We start from the raw sequence: 27,607 nt of genomic DNA, 5'->3' as shown, positions 1-27,607 counted from the left end.
CAAAAGCACATAATTAACACATATGGCTGCATTTAGCTGTCTATTTTTTTTCATTTATCCATTCTAGGTTCATTACTACTTAATTACTACCTTACATCATCTCAACTAGTTTCATTTCACTCAAAAATCTTTCACCCTAAACTCTCAATGAATTAGGGCCAAATTGAGCTTATAGGTTCAAAGCTCTATTGTTTAGCTTTAAATTAGTCACAAATCTCTAATTTAACTTTCAAGAACCTTTTCATTACTATTGGATAAGAATCAAACCCTTAAAAATTCATCGGTTCATTCTCCATAACTCATATTCAACAGAAATTTAGGTATAATGGAAAATAAGGATTATACGTAGCTTACCCGCTAAGTTATTAATCAAAAGCACCTTCTACGGCTCCTAAATAGCTTGCCCCTAGCACACCCTTCACTCTTCTTTTCTCCTTTTTGTGTGTTTTAATTTTCTCTCTTTTGAAATTCATAAAATTTCACGACTTAAGAAATCACTTTCTAGTTTATGTGTTGCAGCACATGCAGCATTAGCCGCGGTGCATGGCACAGTGAGAAGAATTCTCACTACATGCACATGCTTTGACTCAAAATGTAATCCTTCCACCTGTACCTATTTTACAACATCCTAACGAATCAAACTATCAAGAAATCATCCAAATCTCTAATCCCACAATAATTACCACTTACCCTGATTAATAACTAATCATAAGATTAAGAAATTCAGGATGTTACATATTAAGTCTATAACCTTACACCTACAAGCTTATCACCTTGCACCCAAAGCCTCCTTACACCTTAAGCCTATATCCTTACACCCCCCAAAGCCTATATAGCCTTACACCTAAAGTTTATACCCTTATACCCTAAGCTTATAAACTTACACCCATAGTTTACCACATTACACCTTGCACCTTACACCGCAAGCCTATATCATTACACCTCAAGAGTATAAAACTTACATCCAATCCTATTACCTTACACCCCAAGCCTATAACTTGCACCCAAAAATTTATTACCTTGCACCTCAAACTTATACCCTTGCACTCGAGACCTATCATCTTGCACTTTACAACTTAAGCCCATACCCTTACAACCTAGGCCTATAAGCTTGAACCCAAAGCTTTTCACCTTGCATCCTAAGCCTATTGGCTTGAACCTAAAGCCCATCACCTTAAACCTTACACCTTGCACCTCAAGCCTTTACTCTTACACCTCAAGCCTATAAGCTTGCACCTTCCACCCCAAGCCTATACCCTTACATCCAAAGCCTATAAGCTTGCACCGAAAGCCTATCACCTTATACCTTAAGCCTATAACTATGCCAATAGGCTTAGTAAGGTACACAAATTTCAAGAAATTTTTATAACATTTCACATAAAACATATTATATTGATAAATATATTAAAATCATAGTTGATACTAGTCATTTTACATTTACAAACTAGCTAGACAACATTGATAACTAGAACTTATCTCCATATAAATGCACAAATTGATAAGTACATTGTAATGATAGAATTACATTTTCATTCAATCAATTTGTCTTTGCAAAATAGGCATCCTTAATAGCGATATAGGAAAAAGTACATAGTTGTAAGGAAAGACAACAAATCTCCCTTCCAATCATCAACCTTATACTAGTTTCCCTTAAAATCCTTGATGCAGCTTGCCAAATGCTTGTTAGGAGGGCAAATTTTCAATTCTTTTCTCATCGATAAGATTTCTAAATTGTCTATCATCATCTCTTAAAGCCTTAATCTAAGAAATATCAAGCCACACTAGAATGTCTATTGAAGTGCATACTCAAATAGTCAGTCAAACAATTTAAGAACATGTACCAAATACAATGCAATTTGTTATATTAGACATATGACATCATTCAGCTATAAGATGTTTATCCAAAATGAAATAATTATCTAAAAGCCAAGCTTTCTATCTAAGTCAATACATTGAAATCCTAACATCTGCCATTAAACACATAATTGTTATGAACTTCTTTAGAGCTCGATGTAATATATACTACAAAAAAGAGTCATATATAGTCTCAACATTGAATCCCAACAAATAGAAAAAGGAATTTGACATTAAACCATATACCAACAAAAAAGGAATTTAACATTAAACCATATACCAACAAAATTTGTGCTTGCATACATGCATGTGTAGCAAAGACAGAATTAAAAGAACAAGCAATGAGAAAACACATTTATTAGCATGGATATGAGAATCTTCCTTATGCATTTTAGCAAGCACTATCTCTGTATAATATTGAATTACTATCTTCACAAAGGGAAAAGGAATTGATAGCATGAAATAAAAAGAAAATCAAAATTGTGTATAACGTGAACAATACAAAAATCAACTAGTGTGATAAGAATTAAAATATAGCCAGGAGATTGAAGTGTTGAGCCACTAACTATGTGAAGAAATTCTTGAGCCATGGAATCAACTGCTACATTTTTACATTTGAGTGATCTTTTGGCAAGAATGTTAGATTGAACTTCAACCATTGCTGAGATATAGAAAGAATTTCCATAAAAAGAAACAAGTGAGGATATCAGCATAATTTCCCTCATAATTACTAATTCCATGTAAATGGGTGATATGAAGATCCCACAAGCAAGGAATTAAAAAAAAGCAAGAAGAAGCACGGCTTTATTATCGAAGTTTAGCTTATTCATAATAAAAAAAATTGTATTTCATCCAAGAAAAAAATTGCAATAATCTCGAAAGAGGAAAACTTTTAGAATAAATCAGTATAAGCACTCAAAACACACATACCAAGAAATAAACTCAAAGGACATAAAAATAGAAAATTGAACAAAATAAAACATAAAACACAGGAGTGTAAATCAGATCTATGACTCAAAAGAACAAAATGAGTGCAAGTCAAAGATAAGATGTCTCAATCCAAAGAGATCTGATAAAAGAAGGACACGATGATGAAGCAAATAGTAATAGACAGAGGAATACTTGTTTGCAACCAAATAAGTTGAGGGAGAGATAAGAATTACCACTCACAATCCTAAAATAATGAAGGGCAATTCAACAAGTTTTGGCTATGAGGATTAAAGCATGGAGTTTAAGAAGCCGAAATCACATAATCACAAATTTAAAAAAAGGTAGTAATTACCATAATGAAAGAAAGACAAGAAAGAATTGGAAGAATGTACTGATTGGTGTTGTGGTTAAGCCTTGAAAGATTTTGAAGGGGTAAAAGGGGTAAAGGATTTGAGTTAGGTAAAGACCTGAGAGAAGTAGAAGATATGAAAGAATGACGAGACAGAGATAGCAGTCAGAGGAAAGGAAAGTATTGTAAAGCCATCCCCAGATTGTTCCACTTTCCAATCATCCTCAACCTCATCTAACCAAGTCTTGTTGATTGCTCCTTCATAAAGAGGGGCATTTTGGTCATTTCATGAGAAGCTTTTCTTAATATTATAATGCATTTGGTCCTTGAATTCCTCTTGTTCCCTCACAACAACATCCCTTCCAATGAGGGATTTTTTTAACAATTTTCCCAAAATTATTTCCAACACAAAATTTAAAAGTTACTAAGCTTATTCCCAATAAACAATAAATGCTACATAATTCCACCTGTAAATTTATACGGTTAAATAGTGATATAATATAGCATTCAGCTTAAAAATGTATAGTATTTTATTGATAAATACTTATAATTTGATTGGTAATTAAATTTATCCTATGTAAGTGATAAATTCAAAATTCATAAAAATAAATAACTTCTAAATCTATTTTTAAAAATAATTTTTCTATATTATATATTTCCCTCATTTAGAGTTTTATTATGACCCACTATGTGTGTGGGAGAAAAGGAATAATGAAGGGAGTAAGAGGCTAATAATGGTGAAAATAGGTAAAATGCCAACCAAACAATGTATGGCTTGGTTTGTTTTAAGCCTAGCCTATTTTATAGAGCTGGCTTAAGCTTAACTACAGGTATCTTTTTTCATTTTTGTTTACCTACTAGAAAGCTTGCATACTTTACTTAATTTTTTAATATAATTTTATTTCATATATATTAATTTTAATATTATTTAACACAAGTTTATTTTAAAATTGTAAGTTGGAAAATGAATTTGATGCCCTTAAGGTCTTAGGTTTAGGTTTTCTCCTCTTCACTCTTCGCCCTCTTCCGATCTCACTCTCACAAATCAAAGGTGATCTTCTTCCTTGCATTATGTTCTTGCAGACTTGCAATCTCAGCCTCAGACAAGATCTTGAACCTTCAGATCCCTCTGATCTTTGTTGCTAGATTTTTAAGATGAAAATTATGTTTACTTTGGTGCCTTTTGCATTAGGTATGCACACACACATCTAGTTAAACAAATATAATGACAATTTGTATTCATCATTATTAGAGTATCAATATATAAGGCCGTGATCAACTTCTAGAAAATATCATATATTGTTTAAAAAATAATTGTAAAACTATCTAATATCAATTAAAATTTCTAGCAAATGTCATATATTATTATAAGCATTTTTGCTCTTACTTTTAAAAAACATTCATGTAAAAGGACTTCTCTCCTAGACCATTAAAAGGAAAGAAATTCTCTATCAACAAAAGTTGGTCTAATCATGATTCAAATCATATCGTCCATCTTCGGGGGTCATGATGCTAGTCGTAGCCTCCATCTTATTTAGTGGGAACAAATCTCTAAGGATAAAAATGAAGGTGGCGTAGGCATAAAAAATGTAAGGAAGCAAAATGAAGCTTATGTTATAAAACTTTGTTTGAAGCTCCTCAGTAATAATGATGCTCTTTGAGTGAAAATCATTCAAAGCAAGTATAATGTGGCCCTAGCCCCACCCTAATTATTAGAAAGAAACAAAACTCTTCTCCATTGTGGTGGGAAATACATGAGATATGAGATAAATTCAAAGCAGGTGTTGGGAAAAAGATTAGGAATGGTAAAACATCTTTATGGTTTGACAACTAGTCAGAGATGAATACCCCTCTTATTGATTTGATTCCTAAGCTTGGAAGGTTTCATTGAGAAGGATGACATAGTTTCTGATTATGTGTGAAAAAGAATGGTGAATAGTATAACATCCTAGACTTCAATCATTATTTGATAGTGAATTAACTATATGCAGTCTGGAGGCATAGAAAGGGAATTTCAAGGAATAGAAAATGAATTTCGTGGGTGTAGAAAATTATTGGGCATTTATTGAGGATTAGAAGAGAACTTTAGAAAAATAAATAAGATAATTTAAAAATGAGATCTTACCCATAATAGAATAAATTGTAAAGATATAATTCCAAGCAAAATAATAATATATGAAAGAGAGTGGACGAAGGATTGAAATATGTATATTATTTATTATAATAAGATATATTAAATATGTAAAGAAAAAATAAATAAAGTATATAATAATAAAAATAAAATAAATATTATTTATAAGACTGTGTAGGGAAATGATTGATATATGTATGTCTGTTCAATACTAGTTATAATACTTCCTAAAGTACTTTTAAAAAAATTTTTTTATTTTAAAATATAAAATGCTTTGAATAGATTAAGACTTCATTAAATATATTAATTTTAATATTATTTTTTTTATAATTAATTTTTGTTTTTTTAATATATTAAATTATGAGTATTTTAAAAATTTATATTTTTATTTTAAAAGATAAAATTATTAAGTATACTTAATAAAATTTATCAATATATAAAATTTTATTTAAAATATTTTATAATTTAAGATGTAGAAAATATAAAATACTAATTATAGACAGTGTGTAGTTTAGACATACATAAAGAGATTGGGTTGTGCTCTGTGCCCACTCAATTTAATTTAATATATTAAAACTAAACCCTCGTACGCGCACAATCACAACTGTGTCCCAGCACCGCATTGAATGCGAAAAAGATAGGAGAGCGAACGTGAGGTGAGTGAGATTTTTTAAGCCTAGAGGTTATTTTTGACTTTTACTGGGCGAGTCTTCTAAATTTTTTTGTTCAACCTATATATCCCCTTAATTTTAGATTCTTGCAGATGAAAAATCTAAGGAGCGATTTACTTTGAAATTTTGGGTCTTTTGGTGATAGAAAATTACTTTAATAATATATCTAGGTCTATTTTGAGATTGTAGGATGTTTAATCTCTAAATATGAATTCTCTATCCAATTTGAGGATTCTTAAAGTAATGTTTAAGGCTTAAAATAAGGATTTGACATGAGTACAGGCTCAAAATTAATGTTTTGGAGTTATAAAAATTGAGAAACAATTTTATATAAATTGAGATGATCGGCGGAAATTTTAGGATAATATTTGGTCTAAATTAGCCCTACTATGAGATATATATTCATGTGATATGTAGGTAGCTATATTTGTTTACTTCATATACTTGCCTATATGGTTGAAATTTTATTTATGTATGAAATACTTATTTATTCGTAGAAAAAATATTTTTAAGATATATATATATATATATATATATATATATAGCTGAACATGATATCCTGCATTTGTTATATATTTCATAAACTGCTACTGTGTGGAACTATTGCTACTATGATATTTTTGAGAACCATGTATTTTTAGTATAAGGTTGTAATTGTTGAAAAAATGATACCATGATTTAGTTATAATTTTTGAAATTGATACCATGATTGTCACGCCCCAAAATGGAGGGTGACCGGCACGGGTGTGAACCATTCTCACCTTCCCGTAAGCCTCCAAATGAATATTTATTTCATTTTTCAAGAGAAGAATAAAATTCAATCAAATCATATAAAAATTAAAATAACTTCTTTAAATTCATTGTCATAAGAAAGTGTCAACGTTTTTGTAGAAATTTCGGCAGAACCTCCCCTGTAACTAGGATCTCCTGAAAATTCTACAATAAAAATTTTACAAATATCAGTATAAATCAGGAGCGTAGCTCCTTCCAGCCAACAACCAATATACAGACCAAAAATAAAATTTATCAACAATCTATGTGGAGCATCTGCTATTTCTTTCAAATCAAAAGACATACAATTTATGTATTTACATTAAAGCAACAATACCAATCAAAATGTCCACCCACTGTAGTTAGTTGCCCTTTTTGAGGTCGTTGATGAAATCGGCGTCAGCTAACCAATCTGAGACCAAATAATTTTTCCAGTGAATAGCATTCCCATGGAAAAATTCTTAAAATTTCAATCGACAATTTATAATAAGGGTGTCAGATGGTTGGAAGTAATTCTACCAAGATTTATAATGTACGTGAGGCATAATCATATTTATAAAATAAGAATAAGTTGAAAACATTTTATGTTATCATGTTTAAAGAAACAATCTGCTCTCATAAAACTCGAAGTGATACAATTTACTAAAAAAATTGGATAAACTTCGAAAACATATATTAATCAACATTTAAAATTCTGAGAACTCAACAGAACAGGTTACAAACGTGGACACATAGTCCACGAGGGTAAATAACCAAACGCGGCTTATGCCACGAAAACAAATATGGACACACCAGTCCACGAGGGTAAGTAACCAAACGCAGCCGAAGCTACGAAACAAACGTGGACACACAGCCCACGAGGGTAAGTAACCAAACGCGGCTTATGCCACGAAATCAAACGCGGGTACGAAGCCCACGAATACCAAACGTGAGAATAAAACTCACGAAACAAACTAGCTAGTATTTAACCACAGCGCGCTACGGACTAACGGAACTGCCGTTAGTAGCAGTGTTCTGTATAGAGTTCTCTTAGAAAGCCCGTTTCAAACATGCGAGAGAAATAATTACTTGTGAAGTCAAATTTTCATTCTCAAGATCAAACTCGCATGAGTTGCTTCAAATATATGAAACTTGTCAAATCGATACACCATAACGAATTTACAAACTTGCGTTAATCATGTAATCAAGAAATTTTGAAATTCAATAGGCAAAGGTGCCTTCATCAATATAAAAAAAATATATTTCTTGAGAAAATACACAAATCATAATATGACTATTCTTCATCATTATTTCAAAATTTCTAAAACTAACATAATTCATAAAAATGAAATATTTTAATAAAAGATTTTCAATAAATACTCATAAGGAATGCTATTCACTTACCTGTTGTGATTTCAAATCTCCAAAATATTATTTATTTAATTTCTATCGGGATCCTCTTCCTCCACGCGTCCTATAAAGATATTAGTAGCCAAAATTTAATAAATCATCTTTTAATTTACAAAGGCTTCCTTCCCAATTCCACCTTTTACCAATATCCAGTTATTTCCAATTGAGAATTGAATCCACACTATCATTATTTAAAATTCAAAAATTAAATCTATAATTTAAAGTTACTCCAAGTATTATTATTTACCCTTATGACTTTCTTCATAAAACTTTAGTCATGCCATTCTATTTCCTTGAGGTGAAAATTTTTCTTTTTATACTTTGCACCAATTTTTTTTTTTCAATTTTGTTCTTCTCTTTCAACTTCATCCTAATCAAATTCTCAATATCAACCAATCTAACAAAACTTAATTTAGATTAGAATCCAGACCCATATATATATATCGTTATGAAGCTTTGAAAATCACTTTCTAGCTCCCACAACAGCACGAGCAACAGTAGCAAAATACTCTCAAAAATTTTTGTAATTTCAGTATTAACTCACACTTCCTCTCACGCAAGTTCGTCAAGGAAGAAAGCTGAAGAATTCTCACCTGAAACAACAATAACAGCAAAGGTAACGAAGAAGACAGAACCTACAGCAGAACAGGGAGAGAAAATGGAATTCTCCAGCTGATGCAAGGAATAGAGGAAGACAAAACACTGCTCAAAAGAAAAGAAAAAGACCAGAATCAGCGTTAATTTTAGCTCATGACCAGCACTACCAATTCCGACGACCTGATTCCTTCCAACCATTAGCAATGCGTGGACATTTTACAAGAACAGAGCAACAGCCAGAATCGAGTAGAAGGAAGCATAACAAATTAAAAACATAGCTGAGAAACTTGACAGTAGCAACAAAAGAAAAAGAAAAAAAAATCCCATAATCTGTACCTCGCTCAACTGAGACCGAACAAGGAACCAAGATGAGTCACAGCTCTGTATAACGAACTGAAAGGAAGAAGAAGAAGAGAGAAGGTTCGCTGCACGACTCCAACGTGAGAAGAGCAAAAGACTTCCGGCGAACTCACAGCACTTGAGATGGATGAAAGACAAACGACAAGGAAGCTTGGAACGTTCGCACAGTTCATGGACAGCAAGATAAGGAATAACGAAGCGAAAACAGGGGAGAACAACCAGTCACTGAACGTCTCCCATGGTGGATTTTTTCGCTCCCAAGGTCACCGTCGAGTAGTTTAACGACAGGGATGATGATAATGGGTGAAGGGCTGAACGAAAAGGGTTCGAAGTTTCTGGTGAAGTCTACAGCTCTCTTGACTCACGCACAAATCTGCTGGAGAAAGGAAAAGAGAAGGAATTATATCACAATGGGATAAGGACAATCTGGTAATTTCACATAGCAAAAAGAAGGAAAAATTTAATTCTTCATTTGGTCTCTTTTCGGATTCGAACTAGAGACTTGACATATGAAATCCTCCTCAGCTGCCACTGGATCAAGTCTCTAACTTGTTATATTTATTCCAAAAACTAATATAAACACACTTAAAGCAAGTTAACCTATATATGTATATATATATTTATTTTTAATTTATTTAGGGTTATTACAATGATTTTGCCAGTATATGTAGGAGGTTGCATTGGTGGGAGGTTATCTATGTCCATGATTATTGATCATTTGATTTGCCTCCACCTTACGCATAGTGGTTGGCCATTTTTAGAGCCCTTAGTATCTCATATGAGAGAGAGATCATGTTAACCTCTAAAATTTCATATCATTTGAGCATATTTTTCTTAAATTTTTAATATTTTGACATAATTGTATATATTTTGAATACTTAAATTAGAAAAATGTATATATTGTTTTGGAAATTCAAACTATAGCTCTATTTTGATATTTCAAAGCTAATTTATGATATTTTGATTTAAGGGTTTGGTTAGATATATTTCTGGACTCTTAATGATATTTTTGAAAGGTTTTTAGATAAAGAAACCAAATGCAAAGGGCATAGTGCAAAATAGCAAAGTCAACCTAAAGTCACGATTTTGTTTCACGACTCTCAACGCGACAACAAATGAAGCATTTTATTTAGCTAATAAAGTTAAAATTTTGAAGTATATATGACCCATTCTCAACTTTGGCTAGTATTATAGACTTCCTGGAAGCATTTGTTAGCTTTGGGTGTGTTAGGGTATGAATTTTGTTGGACATTGAGCTTGGATTTGAAGATTGGAAGAGATTTTAGCTTCATATCTTGGTTTTTTTTTCCATTCTCCTTCTTTCCTTTTGTTCAATGTTTGTGCTGAAATATTGTATTTTTTCATGGTTTTTATGAACATTTGTGGCTAAAACCCTTAATTATAGAATTGTGTTGAACCCTTTGTATGGATTAAATACTTATTTCTCCTTTGTGTTTGTGATTAATGATATGATTATGTTGATTTTACTCTTTTTTTAATGCTTCTAAATGTTTGGCCACCATTTAAATGTTAAATTCACTTGGATGATGCTTGAGAGAGCTAGTTTGAATGTAGAACTTGAGTAAAATTATATGAAACTTAAAGTTTGCAGGTTAAATGAATGGTTTTGTTGATGGGATAAAGATACACTCATTAACCTCACATAGTCACATAAGACTTGCAAAGTCAATTAGAGTTTAATTAGTTAATTAAGAGATTAATTAAATTAAACACCTATTTGGAGACTTGAGATAGCATTTGTAGGTAATTTAATATCCTTGACTAGCATAATTCATTATTAAGAGCAAAATATATTGGGGATTAATTGAGTACTCTTGAAGTATAAAGGGGAATAAATAATCTTAATATATAATCCTAAGCCTAATTATTTTCAAAAGTCTTAAATCAATTTTTTTGTTTTCATACTTTTTCACACATTTAATTTATATTTTAAACCCAATCATTAGTTTGAAATTTTCTCAACTTAATTGAATTCACATATTTTTTATTTGACCATATTTTTAATACAAATCTTCGTAAGAATGATACTTTACTTATTTTATATTACTTGCTACAACCCCTCTATGCGATGTAGCGGAGCAAAGGGGAAGCAACCAAATGCTTGAGACTTTTCTTAGCAAAGCCTTAAGTCCATTTAATTAGTTTGAGAAATAATAATATTGCCAGTGTAGGATTCATCATTTGCTATTAGGAGTTAAATTATTTGTTTGTTTATTTGCTTATTTGATTTTTTTCGATGAAAATGTTATTAGTTGACATATTTAGTCAAAATTAAATACTTAAGCAATTAATTTGAGTTAGGACATGTGTCTAGGCCTCTAGGGGCTTGACTATACTAATATCTTGTGAATTAGAATCTTATTATTTTATAAATTTATTTCTATCTATCATGATAAACTCCTTCTTATCATGGTAGGAGCTGTGTTCTTGACCTTTAAAATTATATATCCAAAACCTCAATTCTAGTTTAATATTTTTCTACACAGGTTAATTTTTAAGTATATGTTTTATTAATTGAGACTTCTTATAACCATAGTAGTTTTTAAAAATTACATTTGATCCTTTTCTACCATGGTTACCTCTTAAAGGAATTTTAAAAAGTTAGTTTTAAATTTGTATACTATGGTAATTGATTTTGTGAGTTTAATTTTTATTAGCATGGTATTTTTCTAAGATTTTTGTGTTGAAAGTTTAGATATTACAAGTGGGATAGGGAGGAACTTTTGTGGCTGGCTTGACGTTCATGTTGTTGATTGTACGACTCAAGCACACCCACCCTATGAGGAGAGAGAAGGCAAACATTTTTGGAAACCATCCTCTAATAGTTCCTTCATTGCTAGATCTGCCTATAATTTTCTTCTTGTAGATACGCACCAACAAGCTTATATGCGATGGCCTTTTTTAGGGGAAGATCAAGTATTTCATGTGGTTCTTTACGCATGGAAGAGTGCATGGAGCTTCGAACAAGGAGAGGTATTCAAAGTAACGATAGCTACCCAACGAGATGCAATACTAAGGAGGACTCTATGCATCTGTTACGTGACTATACTAATGCCTTAAACAGGTGGAAGTTTGTGATCAAAGATGACAAACTTGAGACTTTCTGCTCCTTACAAGGTGTGGAATGGGTCAAGTGGATTCTGAAGATGGAAGGGGGGAGGATTTCACTAAGAAAATTTGTCGGCAAACCCTATTTGGCTTCATCTGTTGGATATTTTGGTTAATAGATGTAATCTTGTTTTTGGCTACGGGGAACAAGGAATCTCTCATGATGGATTGTTTAGTTTATTTAGAGCTTATATGTACAAGGAGCTAATGAATAACTGCCCCTATTCAAAACCAATGACTAGGTGTAGGAACAGGTAAGCAGAGGCCATGATGATTTCTTCAAATTAAACTGCCTGTTAATTGTTCAGTTAAAAGTGAAGCAGCAGATGTGAAGGCACTATTCGCAATGGGAACAATAATTAGATTTGCGGTTTTAGCTCCAAATTAATTGATGTCCCTCCAGGTGTGGCCAAGTACTAGGATTATATTTTACCAAAAAAAAAAAATATTAGGATTATACAGGGCCTAAGTATGTGCCGGTAGGGGGGTCTCTCCAAATTTTAGATCTTTTCTGACTAATCTTAAGCACTTACCTTCATCATTAAAGAATATTGTGATGTTAACTACCTTTGAGGGACATTGTTGATCAAGCTCAATGTTCCCTTCTCAGGGATAGTCAATTTTATTTTCTTCATGTTACCCAGGAATGTAATAGTGAATCTAACTTTCTAACTAGGTATTCCCATACTATGATGGGAAATTTTTACCTCTTTAATTATCATCCTTCTACTGAATTAGGTGAGGAAGATGATGAAAGAGGATAGCTTAGTTTTTGATCTGGACTTTTAGTTGGGACTAAAAAGCATGCCGTCCGTGAACATGTGATAAGCGCTTTTTGAACCGTGCCCTGCCTCGTGAGTTCTCCGTGTCTAGCTCTTAAAAATTTTATTTATACAAAACCAAATATTTAAAAAAAAAAAAAAAAAAAAAACCAACAGACAAAGAAAACAAAACAAAAGGAATTCTCTGAGGACTACTTGCGGATAATAGAGAAGGAGATTCTGCCGAGACCTCGCCATCTCGGGTTCCTCAAGCCTCTGCTATGTGGGAATAGAACTAACTGAAAGCCTGAAACCAGTGAGTGAACTCTAGTCTGGAGGAATCGTAATCGGAGGAAATATCCGATGGCTTACGAGATTTCTGCCTTCGTCTTCAACAGCACCACCCCTACTCTCATCTCCTTCCATGAGAATTACTCCGCTAGCTGTCTTGTAATTTCTTCATCCTTCTCTGATTCCACCTTCTTACCTTCCAAGTTCTACCCTTGCTTCAAAGCACCGCAGAATTTCAAGCCCCTCACTCTCCTACATGGCGAGCGACTCTGTGAGTATTCCTTGTTCTTTTTTACCCTGTTCTGGTTTTCGTCGCAAGGTTTTAAATCTTTATTTTTAACATGCTGTAGTTTCCATGTGCTCAAGATAAGATTGGGAAATGGACATGTCTATGTTTTTGTATGAGTCATATGGGCGTCAATAGATTTGGGTGCTGATCTTAAAGAGAGGACCGGAGAATAAGTTTTCAAGAAGTCTTCATTTCGATTGAGACTGGATCATTGTTCATGTTTTGTTTTGATAAATTAGTGGGAAATGAAAAAGAAAATAAGCGTGTTACTTCTGCTTTGATTATCTCGTTGTGCCAGCCAACAGTGAATGGTTGTTGCATTTTTTTTTTTTCCCTGATGATGTACTTGATGATTTTCTAATTTTTTTCTCTAAACGTAATGTTCGTGCGTCACTAAAATGGGAGAGTTTTTAGGTCCACTAGCTAGCAGTTTATCTTCTGCTCAAGTGGAAGAGCAAAAGGAGGTTGAAATTGTGGAGGGTACACTATGACCGAAATTTGCGACAGAATGATAGATGTGTTCATGACTGAGAAGACAAAATCAAAGGAATGGAGGAAGTATTTGGTATTCAGAGAAGAGTGGAATAAATATAAGGATAGCTTCTACAGAAGGTGCCAGAAGAGGCAGACATGGAGAATGACCCAGTTAAGAAGCAAAAATTCATTTCACTGTGGAAAAAGATGAAGAAGGTAAATCAATGCTATCAATTTACCTGTGTTTACGCCCCTTGCAATTTTGGATGCTTGGAAAATTAGTCTTTTGGCCTTGATGGGAAATTAGGAAAAGCTGAGAATTCTCTTTCGTTCAAATTTAGTTTGAAAATGACAAGTCAAACATTTGATTTGGACTAAATAAATGGGAGCTGATAATTTGTTCAGCAATTACCTCACGAACTGATAATTTCATATTCTTTTTTTCTTTTTCTTTTTCTTTTTTTAACTTACCTTCTTTTCTAGTGGTAAGTATTTGTAGAAACTAGGAACCAAATAGCTATCTCATATCTAGAGTCTAGACACTTACTTGATTTTAGAGCTTCTTCCTCGGTTCTGCTTGATCAGGTATAAGAATTGCAGATTGATGATGAAATGGAAGGACACGGTGACCTGCTCAAGGAGGTGCAAGATAGCCCTACTGATATAAATGCCATAGTTGCAAGGAGGCGTAAAGATTTTACAGGGGAATTCTTCCGTTACCTTTCTCTCCTTTCAGACACATATGATAGCTTGGAAGACCAAGATGGTGAGAATGTGGATAAAGGAATTAATTTGACTCTGGACTGATATTATGAATAAACATTGATTGTAAATTAAATCTAGTAAACACTAGAAAGCAAGAGATGTGTGATGGTTAAGAATCCTTGTAGTTGTAATCCAAGTTCCCAACTCATAATCTAAGATGGGTGGGATATTTAAACTATATGTTTAGTTGAAACTATAAAAATGAACTTTCTTCATTATGATGCATCCAAAAGAAAACTGAGAATTATTTCTTGATCTTCCTGCTTCAATTGATTGGCCCATTTGTTGTGCAGCAATTGCCAGGCTTGGGACTAGATGCTTGTCAGCTGTCAGTGCATATGATAACACTCTAGAGATTGTGGAGACATTGGATCCTGCACAGGCGAAATTTGATGATATTCTCAACTCACCATCAATTGATGTGGCATGTGAGAAGATCAAAAGCCTTGCAAAGGCAAAGGAACTTGATTCGTCATTAATCCTCTTGATAAATAGTGCTTGGGCTAAAGCAAAAGAGTCTTCAACACTGAAAAATGAGGTACAATTATAGAACATGATATTCCAGGGATTTGTCATGACTTTGTGTTCCTGCTGCCATTTTCACTGAATGGATAAACTTTTGTGTTTGAATCTCAGTAGGATGGGAAGCTTTCAAGTTCCTTTTTAATATAATGGTGAATTATCAGTATAGGAGCAGAAGAAAAGTAGATATTTATGCTGTTCTTGTCTTGAGATCTGAAAAATAAATAAATTATTTAAGTTGATAATTCTGAGTGTTGATGTTTCTTTTGATCTGTACAAGCTGAAGAACCAAATTTTTATTCTTTTCAGCATATATAGAGCACATGGAAGCTTAATTTTGCTTGCTCAAGCCGAGAAGAAATATGTTTATACGGCATTCTGTGTGCTCAAACAACATTTTTCGATTCTCTGCAGGTAAAAGATATAATGTATCAATTGTACAAGACCACAAAGAGCAGTCTAAGGAGCATGGCTCCTAAAGAAATCAAGCTACTCAAGCATTTGTTGAATATTGTAGATCCTGAGGAGAGATTCTCTGCATTAGCAACGGCTTTCTCTCCTGGTGGTAAACATGAAACCAAGGACCCTGATGCATTATACACGTAAGAGGACACCCTTCTGCTTCATTTTTAAATAGTGATTTTTGTGATCATTCTTATTTGCTTCTCCAACTCTCTCCTTGATTGAGCAGTACCCCGAAGGAGCTGCATAAGTGGGTTAAGATCATGCTTGATGCATATCATTTGAATAAAGAAGAAACAGAGTTCAGGGAAGCCAAGCAGATAACTGAACCTGTGGTTATCCAGAGGCTGTTCATCCTCAAGGAAACCATTGAAGAGGAATATCTGGAAAAAAATACATTTCAAAAGTCTGATGCAGAAAAAGACTCTAAGTCAGAAGAAGAGTTATAAGTTCTTTCCTTAAAAAATATAAGTTTCCCTTCCTTCCCCGCTCGCTCTATTGTTTCATACCTTGAAAGGAAAAGGGAACAAGGAAAGAAGGGTCAAAGAAGGAAATGATCAAGCGTACCAAAGTTTTTTCAAGTGGCTACTTGCAGCTGGGGCCCCAACTTATCTGCTTTCAAAGATTTTTGTACGGGTGTAATCTAGTTTTTTTTTAATTTTTATGATAAAAAATTTAGATAAGTTGATTCTCAAGCCTTGCCAAAGTTAAGGCATACCTTGATTTAATATATTTGTGTCTCCTATTAGGAGGACTCGAATCATGTTTACTTCTTTGCATGGAAAACTAGTGGGGTTGTACTCATGAGAAAGCTGAAGGTGTAAATTAAAAACCCCCCATCAAAACAATTTGGCCTTGCTTTGATGAGGAGCATTTTTTCCCTCCCTTTTCTCTGGATGAGGATTTGGCCTGTAGGGAACTTGGAACAATATCTATATTTAGTGAGTTAGCGGATAAAATATTCCTATTTTTCCCCATTGAAGCACTCTTGTTGGTCATTTAAATTCATTTCCTTGATCTCTTGGAAAGGAAATTAGCCCTCACGGCAAATAGAAAAGGGAAATAAGTCCTCAGCTTCTCTGGGATGCATGAATGATTTTGTTCTTTTCTTCTTATTCTTTGGAACAGTGCATGAATCAAATTTTTTCTCGCAAGTTTGGCGAGACATCCCAAGAAATATAGCATGAACCAGGTCCTTAATGGGATGTTTTCCACATGAACTGAGAGGTTGAAGTTGGCGAGACATTTAATGCCTCAATTTAATACAGAGCCAGCCCTCGATGGTCCTAAGTTCGAGTCGTAGTTTTCCTTAAATATGCCACCCAACGTAGGCCAACCCATTGCAGGGGAATATAGCGTTCGAATGCATTTTTTATATAAAATTTTATACTTAACGTGCTTATTTTTAACAGAAACGTCTATCTTTTATCTATTATTTATTTTATAATAAATTTTTGTTGTTAATATTATTAACATTTTAAAATTCAATTATTTTGATTTGAGCACTGAATTCTTATCTTTAGTCAAAGTCACAAACATCAGTTCCTTATGATTTGTGAAACAGAAGTCCAATTTGCTCTCACTTTTTCATAGTCTTCGCGTTGGCCTTTTTAATTAGGATTAGAGTTTCCTCGGAGTATTACCATTTCTCTTCATAATCTTTTCAAGTTCAAAGTTCAAAACCATTAAACGTCAGGAACAAGAGAAAATAAAAAATGGCTGATCTTCGAAATTTCAGCCAATAAAATTGTCTCAACCAAAAAATAGATAAAATCTATTAATCAGATGTGCCAATGAGATGTGAAAATAGATAGTTAGTTCGTAGTCTTCTTCAAAGTTCTTGCAAAATAAACCCATCAATCACCATATGAAGATGGCAGGGAATCCACTTGCCACGAAAAGACGGTGGAAAATTGACAACCTGACCCACACCCATTGGAGTTAGCTCGATCCTTCATTCATTCCAATTATTACCATCATTGCCACCATATGTCCCGTTTAATCATATCATGTGAAGTAGAATACAAGATAATCGATTGAGATCTTAACACGCATCAAATTTTAAAATTACAACCCAGAAAAAAAAATTACTGAGAATATTTGTTGAGTCATTTGGATAAATAATTACAACTACAACACTCCTCCGAATCTGACTTCCCATGTCAAACAACTGCCGAGAGAGGTAGAAACGGAGTTATTCAAAGCATAACAGAGACTGAATCTTGATATATTATAGAAAATCCAGGAGCAATAATTACACTATATATAGTTATGAGGATGATGTGATGAGAGGAATAATCCCTTATTATTGATTACAGAGAACAGACACTACTGCATCTGCATGATGATGATCAGCTGATGAAGATGATGGAGGGGTCGCAGCAGCACTCGTCGATGAGGCAGCAGCAACACAAGGCAGCAAGGCTGGCACAGAGGAACACAAATCATGATCATCCCACAATATTCTGTAATGTAAATTGATCCTATAAGAAAATAAAATAACAATATTGGTATAATTAATAAGAAGGTTTATTGGTTAATTACCACTCCTTCAAGGAAACCAGCCTGTCTTCTGGGTGGTGGTGGAGCAGCAGCATATTGTGGAGGCGCCATCACTGGAGGACCTTGATAATAACCTAAACAAGCACCAATATTTTTTCATATTACAGAAACAGACCACAAAGCAAGCTAGAAAGGAAAGAAGAAATTAAACGAGTGAGTCTTCTATGAACAGATAAGAAGCTACCTTGATGAGGGGGAGGATAGGGATAACCGTACTTGGGGTCACTCATTTCTCTGAGAAAAACACGACCAACACAATCTTTAGCACTGAAACCAGAGGTATCTCTTCGATCTGTGATCGAAACGGAGTTTGGGTTTTGGCTGACACAGTTAAAAAAGTTGCGAATCGTGCGTCCCCTAGTTTCGACCTCTATTTATAAAACTTGCGTGTGAAGCTTCTCTTCATTCCCGCACGCTCTCTCATCTCTCGCTTTTATTGAATTGGAGCACTCCCACTTTGGATCTCGATGATAGAAGAATTTTTAATAAAATTAAAATCAAAATTAAAACCAGAATCGAATAAATTTTAAAGTGTGTTTGGTATGAAAATTGAATCATGATATAATTTTATAAATATATATATTTAAAATATAAAAAATTAAAATACCCTTTATTTTATTTTTTTAATGACACATAAGCCAATTCTATGTTGAGTTGGTAGATTCATGATCTCTACAATGAAATTGGATTCCATCAATTTTGATGGAATCAGATTATTGCAAGAAAGCAATTCTGATATACCAAACAAGCCAATTAAAAAATTTTATGTCCAATTCTATTTTTCTTTTTACAATTTTGATGTACTAAATATGGCCATTCTTCGTCCACCCTCACGGCGCCACTTAACGTTGAGAGTTGAAGTCAACAGAGGCCATCTTTTGCCTGCAGAAAAAATAATATTTAAGTCTTTAGAGATCAAATCAACGAAATTAAATTCTTCAAAGTATTTCAAAAATAATTTATGCTTATAAATAACAATCTCAATTGAATGTTATATTTAGAATTTAAATATTTTATTCGCAGCTGAAATCTTAAATTTATAATTATTTGTATTAATATTTGCGATCTTAAAAAAAAATATCAAAAACTTAGCTGTTAAGTAAATCTTCTGCGACCTAATTCCTTCGGTTTTATGTAGAATTGACTTTCAGCATGTTTTTAAATCAAGAAATACTCTAAATTTTATTAATTTATTTAAAAATTTAACTTTATTCTTATTAATATTTATATTTTAATAATTTTCACAATATCAGAAAAGTATAAAAATAAACACAAAAAACTATAAATATATACTATAAATTGGATCACAATAAACATTCTCTGTCATATTAATAAAAACAGTTTTTTCACAAACAAGACAGGCGGGAGATTACGGGACCACGTGGGGACAGGACCAATTGACAGGTGTGCAGTGAGGCAGGCAGTAACTGGAAAGAAGGGATCCCGGGGAGGGGTATTATTTTTTTTCCTTCCATTTTCCATCATTTTCTCAATCTCTATCATTTAAATTATTTTATTAAATAATTTTTTAAAATGATAAATTTAATAAATAGTGAAGATAAAGAAAATAAAAAAAAATGGAGGAAAAAAAAATGAAGAGATCCAAAGGAGAAGACTGGAAGAGGCTGTTGAAGACAAGTCATAGAAAAGTGGGCCACGTGACAGCTCAGCGTGACCCAAGTCGAACTCGCGCGTCGCTTTATGATCTCTTGAATATGGTCTAGTTTGATTCTTTTTCGCCCTACGTTGCTCCTAAATGCTTATCTTCTTGACTTTAATGCCGCCACATGATGTGGTTGAGTTTGTTTCTCCAGAAAATTCCTCCAGAATCTAACCCGGGAAAAAAAAAAAGGTAATATCTCCGCTGCCGCAGTTTGAACGCTTTTTCTTCAACATTAATTAATCAAAATCCATCTCAAAAGCAATTCAAAAACAGGAATCCCCAGAAGTGGGTTTAGAAGGGGAGGCTTTATTTGGTTGGTTTTCTACTTGCGTAGCCTTTGTTGACATAAATAAATACATTTGCTTTCTGAATCAATTTCTTCTATTTCATTTCATCTTTACATCGTAATTCTATTTCTTGCTCTACTTCCATATCCAAACTCTTGAATGAATTATTATTCGGGTTATATATAGCAGGATCACCCAACTTATTAAACACTTAAAATATATATTATGTGAGTGAATGAGACATCAAGAAGACGAGGAATAGAGATCAGAAAATTACAGGCAGCCCAATGAAATTAGGCCCTTGTGTTTGTCCAAAATCACCCTTCACTGCAAAAATGTTCATATTATAATGGAAGGAATGAGTTCTTCACAAAATAACTAATCAATGCTTAAAATTTTGTTAAAACAATATGCTCATATTTTGTATTTAACTATTTACTATAAAAAAATCAAATCTATTATAGTAATATTCATAAAGACTTCTTTTTGCACCAACATTATTTATGAAGACTTGACACTCATTAAATAAAGTCTTCAATTCAACTTTTGTACACACTAGGAAAATTCTTTTATACTGATATTTCAGGTGCTCACTGCTCATTTCATCTTATAAATATAAGCTGTCCGAGTTAAAATTATACATTTCAAATTCAATTTTTTTACATTTTTATGTTCTTTTAATTCAATAAGTAAATAATATTTTAAATTTCACAATTTAAAAAATAAATTTACTTAAACTTGGAACATCCAAATTAAATTTAAGCAGTTTAGATTATTATTACAGCAATAATCATGTAGATTTGAATCCTTATACTTCTGGATACTTGATGATTTGTAAAAACAAAAATAAAACAAAAAAAAAATGTCATGGGTTACTTAAGTCTAATGGTGTATTCGTGAGGACTAACCTAAACCAATAATTCAATATGATCCAGTTTCCTGTCCAAATTCTTTTCATAATAATATTCTGAATTCCTGATTTGAAGAATCTAGAGAATTTGGAATTTATATTTAACACCTCCAGTCCTGAGAATTCGGCTTCTATTGAAGAATTGAATGTCTTCATTACTAAGCAGACTTTTAAAAATTCGGATAATTGGTTCAACGACAAGATTGATATATCCTTTAAAATTTATAAAAGTAAATCAGCATAAAAATCAAACAAAATTCAATAAAATTTAGTTGAGAATAATGATATTGAAATTAATTACTTACTTATTTATTTATTACAGAAGGTACTTTAAGATAAAATATCTAATGTTAACAGACCGCGCTCAAGATATTTCACAAATTTGTTAATATGTCGTGATTAATTTTTAGAATGATCACATAATTATGAAGATCATCATTCATCACAAGACAGGGGTCCACGCATGTGCTTTTACGGCATTCTAGAATGTCCTCAAAGGGACAAAGTTGCATAATACGTGCAAAATAATGAAGAACATGCACAATTATTTAAGAAAAAATTACATTCAAGTTTCATGAAAAAAAATATTATCAAAAAATTTTATAAATTTTATAAAATATTTTTAAATTTTAAATCTCACTCGTTAGTAATTTAATTAAAAATATTAATAACTGAACAATGATCATTATAACTTGTTATTATAAATTATTATTTTTCTTTACAAGTTATAAATAGTCATTGCTTAATTGTCAATACCCTTAGTTAAATAGTTAATACGCAAGATTTGAAATTTGAGAATATTTTATAAAATGTATGAGACCTCTTAATAATAAACTTTTTTTTGTGAAATTTAAATGTAATTTTTACACTATTTAAAAAACTGTCAACATAATGGGTGGTGTAAGTGTAATAATTACTAGTATTGTTTATTAGCTCCACTAATCAATTTGGATTAGTTTCTTTAATGATAAATTATAAATTTTTTGCCCAATCATTCTTTCTTCTCCAACCCACTCTGTCTGTATGTGACAAAAAATACTTTAACCAATCTTGTTGCTGACTGAAAGTTCAACCACTCCAATACAATTTCCCCTTTTTATTCCTTTAAAAAAAGACATGATTATGGGCATTTGCCATTCGTAGCTTCTACAACATGCTAGATTATGTAGGACTTGATTCCATCCCATGATGTCATCAAGATAATTTTTGTAAAATAGGACTGGTTTGATTTTTATTTTTTAAAAAAGGAAAACATTTAGATAAGTATCCCGGGGCATGCTTAATTTCTGTTTTTAAATTTTTTCCTCCACTCAAAAAAAAATCTGTCTTTTAAAAAAAGAAAAGTGGTTGGGCAAGTGTTCTAATTTAAATGTTTTCAAAATAATTTAAATTAAAAAAAACAAAAATTGAAAAATTGAAAACTATTTTTATTTTTTTACTTTCAAAAACATAATATATTTGATGCCATAAAAACACATTACATTTGATTATTAACCAAATACTATTATAAGTTTTCATCATAAAGCCATCAACGACTACTATTATTGGTCAATTTTTAACTCTAAAACTATGTTTAAACTAATATAATCAAATTGATTTTTTTTTAATTTTGTTATGAAAAATAATTCTAAAACCTATTTATAAAAAAATTAAATAATAAATGAAAGATAACCAGACATGTTTTTTTTCAAGACTATCCTCATTTTCTTTGTTTTTTAAAAAAAAAAAATATCTTAGAACTTTTTTTGTTTTATTTTTTTAAATACACCATATTTGATTATAAAAAACTACTATCAACTATGATCAATTACTATTATAAGTGACAATTATTAATCACGGGCGACCACCACAGATATTAGCCAATTTTTTATCTTTAAATTATTTTTAACTTAACATAATTAAATAATTTTGTTTATTTTGTTTTGAAAACTAATTTTAAAAGTTATATCATAAAAAACATTTAAAAATAGGAATACAATCAAACAGGCTTACGATGAAGGAAATTGAGCTCAAGAAAGAAAAGTTCACAAGGGATTACAGGTTGAAGTTAAATCAAATATACCTTATTTGAGGCCCATTTAACTTTGGTTCACTGTGGCCCGAAAAGGTTTAAATACAAACTTTAGTTCACTGACAACTAGAGGTCGTAATTTGAATCTCGATTGGTTAATTCTAATAAATTTAAAAAATTTTAAATTAGGGTTGAGAGTTTGAAAAACTTTTCTTACCTTAAACTTATTTGAGCCGCTTGAATAAATCTGAAAAAATTTAGGCCAATTGAGCACGAATACTCAAATTCATTTGTATTATTAATAAAATAATATAAAATTTAAAATATTATTTTTAAAAAATAAAAATTAAATTAGATAAAGAATAAAAATAAAAATAAAATAATATTTAATAATTTTTATATTCAGAATAGTCCAAAAGCTTTAGAGGTTAAGGTCAAACTTGACTATATAAACTTTTTTATATATTATAATATTTTAACTCGATTCAAATAAATTAACTTGAATTGAGCTTAACTCACTTAAATTTAGTGCTCTAAAATCAACTTCATGGACTTAGATTTGTAAGTCGTATTTGGGAAAAGAAAACACCTCCTAGGATTTGGGCCTTAAGTTGCATCAAATATGCCAGACTTGAGGCCACAATGATTTTAAAATATACTTACTTTGGGTCACGCAATCAACATAGATAAGCTCAAAATTTAAAATCCTAAGCGGCAGAGGTTTAAGCCCACAATGATGACCATAAAAATTCAATACTATATATATATATATATATATTGCGAAATCTTGATTTGCATAAATTTTTTAAGAACTGTTTTTTTTCCTTCTACAACATACACAGAGAGATTATTTATATTTTTTTATAGAAAATGTAGAAGAAACCACATTATTCATAAATTATAAATAATATGATACTATATCTTAAATTTCATGTGTAGCAAGGGCCCTATGGTCCGTTTCAAAAAATATAGGTAATCAATGAACAGTGTCCCATCTCCTAACATGATTTGTTAGACATAAACAGAGACTAATTTAATTCTTATTCATAGGCTCAAGTTGTCCTATTTTTTTGATATATTAATTTGTTACGTGCACATTAAAAAACCGTAAAAAAAAATATGTAATGAGCATAGGATATATGAGAGTTTTAAATTTGATATTCAATAGTCAAGTGAATTCATATTAGATCTCAATTGGATCATGCAAAGCAAGAAATTAAGTTAGGGGAATCTAATTATGATCCTTTGCTGATGGAAATTACTGGACAAGAAATTAAACCCATATCCTTAATCATACTCTTAATTAAGGACGACATGTGACTTTGACAAAAGGTCCTAGTAATTATGATTAATGTTTAAAACAAGTCGGTAGGCAACATGTGAAAGTGAAAAGTTTCAATCAGACGCCATAAAAGTGAAGTCCTATATAAACAGAGGCTCCACATGAAGATAACTAGGTTTTATAAACCTACAATTTTTTTTTTAAAGAAAGGGCTATAAAGTTTGTAATCATGTAATGAACATATGGATACAATAGCCAATGGATCATGACAATCACTACAGTATTAATTAATCTTCAAGTTTTGCAGCGTCATTGGCATTTAGCAGAAGAAACAAATGAAAATGATACCAACGTCCAAAGCCCAAGTTGAGGTTAATATCAAACAAAGTCAAGTGTCGTTATTTATTTAATTAAGAAGCCTTTTGGATGGATTTGCATTAAAGTCCGAACAAATCAATCATGGCAAGCTGGATGTTGTAATCATAATCAAGACATTATCATTACCCAGTTTTAGAAGCATCTTCCAAGGGATTCTAGTGGCCAGTTGTTTCAACCAAAAGTTTTTTTTTTAAAAAAAAAAAAAACAGCTTTTTCGCCCCACAAAAAAGGAACTCTCAGATCGTAAACAACAGTGTTCAAAATTGACTTGCGCAAAAGCAATCCCGTAAATATGTAGGGATGTCTTTGACTTCACTTTTAATTGCCCTTTTTGGTTCAGCTTTCACCTGATCAAATGATGGTGTTATGTGGAAATTAGATCATATATATTCTTATCTTCATCATTGGCTACCAAGCGTTTTCATTGATCAATATATAATATATATATATATATATCTGCGTGTGTGTGGCTCACATTAATCGATCAAGCTAGAATTCTCATGATCGTAATTTTCTCTTCAATTTACACAACACTTGAACTCGATCGAGACTTTTTTTAATAAGGGGGACTAGTGTGGAAATATCAAGTGGTAGTTATACAAATGAAATTAAGAGGGAAATTCGATCACTAATTCTTGCTTGCACCTCAATTTAATCTCTGGTTGCCATAATTTATTTATTCTTTCATGTGATGGCCGCCATTATTTTGAGATTTGTCAAGCAATTGCGTGTGTAATAAACAAAAACAATATGAAGAACCTCGACTTGTAGCAACTTTTTTTAATTTTAAATTTGGAATTGTTCTCTACGCATAGGGACGAACGTGGCTAGAATTTTTCTGTCTTGACTGAGGAGAAATGACCTGCAATAATTTTCACTTTTTAAAATAAAGAATTAAAGAAGAAGAAGAAAAATGTTGGTCTATATATGAATTAATGTGGTACGTAATGAAATGATGATTTATACACATATACAGTAGAGAGAGTTGACAATTGATTGAAAAGCAAGCATAAGGATATCGTAAAATCATCATATTGGCCACTGTTCACTGCGAAGGTGATTGCAGATTGACCAAGCAATGTCTCCGTAACTTGAGCCATTCCGCAAGTTTAGCTGATAAAACACTCTCTTGCTAGTCTCGTGCGTGTGTGTGTGTAAGTCTCTGCTTGTCTTCATGTATTTGTTTGCACTTTGTAGGGTACCTGATAGATGATCCTTTGTTGACTTAAGAGTATTATTTTGACGCATATAGTATTAACTAGATAGAGCTGTGAGACTCTAGCGTCTTTCAATTAGAATAATTCAGCTTATTCCCATTAAGAAATGGTCAAAGAAAGGGCCAGAAAGCATGATTCTCAAAATTATATAATAGAGCTGCGAATCAAAATGCCCATGACACGATAAAGTTAATTTATTTGTTAAATTTATCTTCGACATTGATGGTTGGTTCATTTGACAATGATACAATCCATGCCTCATCATAAGAGTGCGGGTTTGAATATTTTAAGTAAATCCTCATAATGTAAGGATTTTGCTGGACAGTTCATTAGTATACCAGAGAATGATGAGGCAAGTTTAATTTGGTTTGTGGAATGTGGATGATAATAATGGAGTATGGGGAAATGAAGTGTACTTGATTGGTCATGGAAGTGAAGAGAGACTAGGTTAATTAACCAAAATGAATTCGTTTAATGAACCAAATTAAGAAGGGTCTTTATTTCCTTGTTCTTTTATCTGCATTCTTTGCTGTCTAATCTCTACACAGAGGCAGGAACATATAATGACCTCATGGGTGCTGCATGTGAAGTGGGCTTGTGATCGACTCAGACATTGAAGAACGTAAAGATTAAAGAATATGAATGGGACGTCGAAGTAAATAATTGGAAGATTTCACGGGCATGTCTCAAGTTGAAGAACGAACAAGAAAATGAAAGGAGGGTAAGGCATGCGGGTGTAATGTAAAGACAAAGGGATAAGATGTGGGAGCATTCCGGCTTCTTTATTTAGCCGTGTCCGGATGCCTCTCACTTCTTCATTCTCTTCTAATTAATACTCGCTCCATTTTAATTTACTAATTAATACTCGCTCCATTTTAATTTATAAGATATTTTTAAATAAAATTATACATGTTAATAAAATTCATTAAATATATTTTATAATTTTATTTTTTAAAAAATAAAATTATAAATTTTTAAAAATAACCTTCATTAATAAGCCATTTGCAAAATACGTCCTTTTTTAAAATTATAAAATATTTTTAGGAGAAATTCGACGTCTCAAAATATAAGATACCCTAAAAAAATTAAAGATTCATTAAGTATGCTTATTATAATATTATCCTTTCTTCCCTCTATTTAATTTTCGTCACTCTCCCTTTTCAATATATCATATAAAAAATATTTTTAAAAATTTATATTTATATTTTGAAAAATAATGTTGTTAAGTTTATTTAATATTTCCTTCAATTCTTATTATATGAAACTTTCAACCATTTCATATATTTTAAAAAAATTTAATATTTTTTTATATCATAAAAAAAGAGATGTACTTTTATTTTTGCCATTTGCTTTGAATAATAATACACCTATATTAAATACTTTCACTCTAATTAATAAGGGATAAAATTAAAAATAATTTAATTATTATAAGGTATCATATATTTTAGATCAAAAATTACTTTTCAAAAGGGTCTTATAAATAGGACCAGATGGAGTAATTGTTTATTTGTATGTAAGATTTTATCCAAAATTATTTTATAATTTGAGATAG

The 27,607-nt window shown here is 31.7% G+C and overlaps 2 protein-coding genes and 1 long non-coding RNA gene across 3 annotated transcripts; 1 reads left to right on the top strand and 2 right to left on the bottom strand.

Moving 5' to 3' along the window:
* Positions 1-6,651: 6,651 nt before the first annotated feature.
* Positions 6,652-9,137, bottom strand: LOC129321337 (uncharacterized). Its single transcript, XR_008595979.1, has 5 exons — positions 9,029-9,137; positions 8,689-8,797; positions 8,090-8,159; positions 7,044-7,118; positions 6,652-6,871 (listed from the first exon to the last, which is right to left on the bottom strand). It is a non-coding gene; the product is annotated as an uncharacterized LOC129321337 (long non-coding RNA).
* A 4,783-nt stretch (positions 9,138-13,920) lies between these two features.
* Positions 13,921-16,514, top strand: LOC129322089 (uncharacterized protein At4g37920-like). Its single transcript, XM_054968133.1, is given in 7 exon segments — positions 13,921-14,002; positions 14,005-14,145; positions 14,148-14,212; positions 14,597-14,762; positions 15,055-15,299; positions 15,698-15,885; positions 15,975-16,514. Coding segments are annotated over 7 exon segments (1,107 nt in total). The 3' UTR covers positions 16,195-16,514.
* A 1,267-nt stretch (positions 16,515-17,781) lies between these two features.
* LOC129321185 (protein CYSTEINE-RICH TRANSMEMBRANE MODULE 11) lies at positions 17,782-18,737 on the bottom strand. Its single transcript, XM_054966868.1, has 3 exons — positions 18,492-18,737; positions 18,294-18,381; positions 17,782-18,172 (listed from the first exon to the last, which is right to left on the bottom strand). The coding sequence occupies exons 1-3, from the start codon at positions 18,535-18,537 to the stop codon at positions 18,097-18,099; spliced, it is 210 nt and encodes a 69-aa protein (XP_054822843.1). The 5' UTR covers positions 18,538-18,737; the 3' UTR covers positions 17,782-18,096.
* Between the last annotated feature and the right edge of the window lie 8,870 nt (positions 18,738-27,607).

This window comes from Prosopis cineraria, unplaced genomic scaffold (assembly GCF_029017545.1).
Source record: "Prosopis cineraria cultivar Desert tree isolate PC_DT_omini unplaced genomic scaffold, ASM2901754v1 PC10, whole genome shotgun sequence".
In the NCBI taxonomy this organism is placed as follows: Eukaryota; Viridiplantae; Streptophyta; class Magnoliopsida; order Fabales; family Fabaceae; genus Prosopis; species Prosopis cineraria.
This window is presented reverse-complemented; position numbering and strand designations above follow the sequence as displayed.